At 35.4% G+C, this 4,807-nt stretch overlaps 1 protein-coding gene across 1 annotated transcript; it reads right to left on the reverse strand.

Annotated features, from left to right (window-relative positions):
* Positions 1-2,314: 2,314 nt before the first annotated feature.
* On the reverse strand, positions 2,315-3,272 carry LOC113360225 (CBL-interacting serine/threonine-protein kinase 11-like). Its single transcript, XM_026603757.1, has 2 exons — positions 2,987-3,272; positions 2,315-2,898 (listed from the first exon to the last, which is right to left on the reverse strand). The coding sequence occupies exons 1-2, from the start codon at positions 3,270-3,272 to the stop codon at positions 2,315-2,317; spliced, it is 870 nt and encodes a 289-aa protein (XP_026459542.1).
* Positions 3,273-4,807: the final 1,535 nt, after the last annotated feature.

Here is a 4,807-nt window from a genome sequence, read left to right on the forward strand (position 1 = left end):
TGGGAACTAGATAACTGATTTTTTATTTTAGTTTTCGATTATTGATTTGTTTGACTAACGGTTGTTGAAACTTTGATTGTACCTAGTTTTTTTATTCTTGAGAACCTTCTCTTCTGATATAAAACTCACTCTAACTAGATCAAAGTATCGATGGGATATTTAGAACCATTTTAGGATCTAAAGAAATCTTGTGATAATCCATTATATACAGACTCCGTTCTGTGTGTAATAGATCACAAGAGGATTCTAGTTGTGTTGTGCAGGTTATTGAGGCAATAGAAGATTTGAAGACGAAAAAGAGTTTCTTATTAATTTTCATATCTTGTGGATTTAGTGCTCAAACCTTTATCGGCTGGGATCCAACTAGAATCGTGTTTATCTTTAATGGACTTGATTTTATAGTTGTGAAAGATCGGCATTGCTTTATAGTTACTTTTTGAGTTCTATATTGATTGATTGCGAATCTAGATATTGGTTATTTCGGTAATCAAAGTTTTGATTGATCTAACCAGACAAAGGATTTTATTAGTTTGAATGGAAGAGCCTTTGACAACAACTCACATATATTTTTAGCAAAAATTGATTTGAGAGGTTACCAAACAGATTCCACATTTGATGTTTGGAATACGATCCAAAGGACTTGCTATTCACGTGCGTAACTCTAGAAGTCGAAGGCGCAGGGATATTGAGGAAACTAAGTAGCTAGGGGTAGTCTACTTGGTCTCAACTATACGAAGTTGGTATTAGATTTTGTATAACGACTTAATTATGAGAGTATGCAAAACTGAACTAGGTCCCGGAGGTTTTCTGCATTTGCAGTTCCTCGTTAACAAAATCTTGTTGTGGCATTTACTTTATTTCTGCATTATAATTGTTATTATAATTAAGCAAATTAAACACCCACGTTAATCCGAATTACTTGACATTGATCATAATAGTAAATCGGTTATTACTGTAACTATTGTCAAGTAAATATCTTGTTGTCGTATTGTCTCGACCTAGTCCATAAACAATCGCACAAGGTCTGGGATTTAAATTATATTGTCTCGACATTATCCATAGACGACCACTTAAGATACCAGATTTATAGTAGGTTGATATTTAAAACATTGTGGTGTATTTGGATATCCTCGTTTTTTCAGCTGTAATTCAAAAAAACGTTTTACAGAATAATTGAGATTGAAAATGAGGCATAGTATTTATCAAATTTTTGAAAATGCTCACTTAAATTTGATCCTTTGTATTTATTGTATGACCAACTTTTTATTTATACGGTATTGTATATTACTCCGTGGTCCACCAAATTTTTATTTATTACGGCGTTGAATACGAGGCATAGTATCATTTGCTTATCCACGTTAAAACAAGGAACATTAAAGAACTATACTTTCTAATTTTCCTCCACGTTAAAACTTGATTGTTAAAGGCTGGTACAAGCGTAAACGGAGCTGATACCGTCTGAACAATATAACGGTGGGGATCATTTATAAAATCTTTATGTTAAATAAAATTAGACCGGTCCGCTAATGCTAGTACCAGCATTTTAAAATACGGAAAATGGGTTATTTGTCCAAATATTTTTAAATCACGGTTCAAATGGATGAGTAAAAAATAGTTTGGGTGAAATGGCCAAAAAAAATAATAATAAGGATGAAATCAGTTTCATCCTATCTTAAATTTGAAAAATAGCAAAGATGAAACTGGATACATCCTGTGTAAATTAAAAATAAGAAAAAATATTTAAAAATGGGCACGATGAAACTGGTTACATCCTGCCTTTTTTTACATTTTTGTCCATTTAAACAATATCAAAATCTAACTGTCCATTTCACCCTGAAATTGTTGATTTTGGCCTTTTTAATCAATTTTGTGTTTAAAATATGTGGTGTTAAAAGAGAAAATTCAAAAAAGTTCTCACAGGCATACATTGTTATTTCTTTCCTTATTACACTAATGCCCTACTTGCAAACATAACTTATTAAACAGTGACTGGGCCAGGCCCATGCCTAGCCCTGCACTGTCAACACCACCTAACACTGGAACAAGTTGGTACTTTCATCATATATGTGATAAAACGAAAGCTGAGCAAAACCAAGCAAGTCAAGCCAGCCCCACTTGGTGGCCCGACACTGTCAACCCCATCTAACACTAGAACAAGTTGATACCGCCTCCCCCATAGTATCAACGCCACCAGGAATAGGAATCCGCTGTCCTAGACAGTGGTTCCTACTACATACTCAAATCGACAACAAATTGACGTGAAGGGAACGTTCACTTCAGGTTACCAGAACTGTCGAGTCGGGCATAATTAATATTAGTCAATACTTGTTTCCGGGTTGTAAATCAGTGTATTAAGGTGCGGCTGGAATCTCTTCTCCCAAACACCCTCGTATGACCGTACTTCCACTACTGCTAAACTTTCCGTCAACCTATATATTTCGATGCCGACAAATAGCTTCCCGCTCGGCCCTTCCAAATTTAGCTTCCAATCACCTTGTTTCGTCATCGTGAGCTTTTCTTCCTCTGCGACTTCACCGATCTTTGTTGCAATGTTCTCCGGTGTCTCTCCAGTAATAAATCGATCACTTTCCACTGCGACTGATTTATCGAAACTCTCAAACAAATCTGATAAATCAATACCCCGAGAGAATGAGATAATATCAAATGCATTCAAGCTGTCGGTTGTAGGATTCATTCCTTTAGTTAGATATTTATCATCATAGTCATGGAACTGGATCGCTTTATAACCTTTCGAAAACCAAGGGTCTTGGGTAATTTCATCAACGGTAATCCTAGTAGCTGGATTCTTATCGAGAAAAAAGATGTCGTAAACCCGGTGATGTCCGTTTAGGTACACAATACTCGCCTTTATGTATTTTCTCGTAAATGCCCGGCAGACTCTTGCAATCAAAAGGAAGGTAACCAGAGTTAAGCAAAAACAGAATAACACCGCATGACCATATGTCAATCTTCGACCCATTATAACCTCTTCTAGCTAATATTTCCGGAGCCACATATGCGGGTGTTCCACATGATGTATACAAAACCCTGTTCTGCGACGTGACCGCACTAAGACCAAAATCTGACACCTTTAAATCACCGTTGGCGTCAATCAACAAATTTTCAGGTTTAAGATCAGGGTGGAAAACACCATGAGAATGACAATAACCAACAGCTGATATTAACTGCTGAAAGTATCGTGGAGTTAAATCTTCCCGACATCTACATTTAGGTATCTTGGCAAAAAGTTCACCACCTGTGACGAACTCCATTACGAAATATATCTTTGCTTTGGTGGCCAACACTTCGAATAATTTGATGATATATGTATGATGCAACTTTCGCATGATGGAGATTTCTTTCTTGATATTCGACACGAATCCTTCTTGTACGATTTTTTGTTTGCTGATTGCTTTCATTGCTACAGTTTGCCCCGTCTGTATATTTCTTGCTTGTGTTGGAAAACGATTAATAAAAAAATATTTTTTTAAAGTTTTAATAAAAAGTTATAATTTATTATTTTATTTTGTGAATGAAATTTTTTAGTCCCACATCGTGGAGTTTCCAATTTTTACTAGTTTTAAGAAACTATATAAACCTTTTAGTCTCACATCGGGGAGTTTTTCTTCTTAAGTTGTATTTGTCAATTATATAAACAAATTCACTATTTTTGTAAAATCTACGGGAAAGAGGTTGCTCTATATTTAGAGGGACCCCCAAGGGAAAAATATATATTTTATATTAATTTCTCAAGCGTTCGAGATTTTCCTTTATGGTTTTTTCGGAGTTCCCAAGCTCAAGTTGAGCATTTACTACATATGCTAGTAGTAGGTGTATTAGGGTGTTTTGTCCTGGAGATATCCGTCCTGTGAGGGCTATAGCATCACTCTTGAGTGTAGCCGGGCGCTAATGTCTTAAGGGCAACGTGTTGAACACGTGACTCACTCTGTTTTTCCAAAGTTTTGCCTTGTTGCTGTTGCGGAGATATGGGGAGCTCATTCGTTTCATCAAATCGATCACTTCCATTATAAAGGAGCTAAGTATCAATAACTTTTGCTTATTTGATTTTTCCTTATTTTTAATTATTGCACCCAACAATCTTAAGACATTAGTATGTGTAATAATAAAAAAATGGTTGGTTGGTTTGTGAATCATGGATGTTAATTGTGGAGTGAAAAACAAAAACGAATGTTTTGGTCATCTATAGAGTTTCGAGATTATCTCTTAACCTAGAAGGAATTTAGATGAACCCTTTTGACACAACGTAGTAGACATCCTGATAGTTACTCACGTAAAATTTCAGAATTTTTGGAGTTGTAAAAGTATTGTTTTGATATTTTACAAAACAGACAAATGTTCCTGAAATATTCTGACGGGCAAACTTTTGTTGTTAACTAAAGTATATTTTATGGGGTAATCATGAGTTTTTTGATATGGTGGTTCAAACGAAGTTTGTAAATCTAGATATTATCTTCAAAACTAATATTTTATCTTCCGTTTTGGAACTAAGGTTTTTGAGATGTGGTGTATTAGGTGATTGGGAAATTACCGTGTCCGTGGTCAGAGTATAAACGAAGATTGTGACATGAAATTGAAAAGGAACATGGCTACCAGGCGCATGTGGATGAACACAAGTCTTCCAAAGCTGACAAAGGCGAGAACATCAAACACAACTCTAAGCGTAGTCTTCATAAGAAAGGTATGTTTCGTAAAACTGAATCCGGCATTACTTAATTAAAGGTGATTGTTATGTTTGTAAAATTCCTGGCCATACGGCAGTAAAGTGTAGACAACATAAAACCTTAAT

This window comes from Papaver somniferum, chromosome 3 (assembly GCF_003573695.1).
Source record: "Papaver somniferum cultivar HN1 chromosome 3, ASM357369v1, whole genome shotgun sequence".
NCBI classification, from domain to species: Eukaryota; Viridiplantae; Streptophyta; class Magnoliopsida; order Ranunculales; family Papaveraceae; genus Papaver; species Papaver somniferum.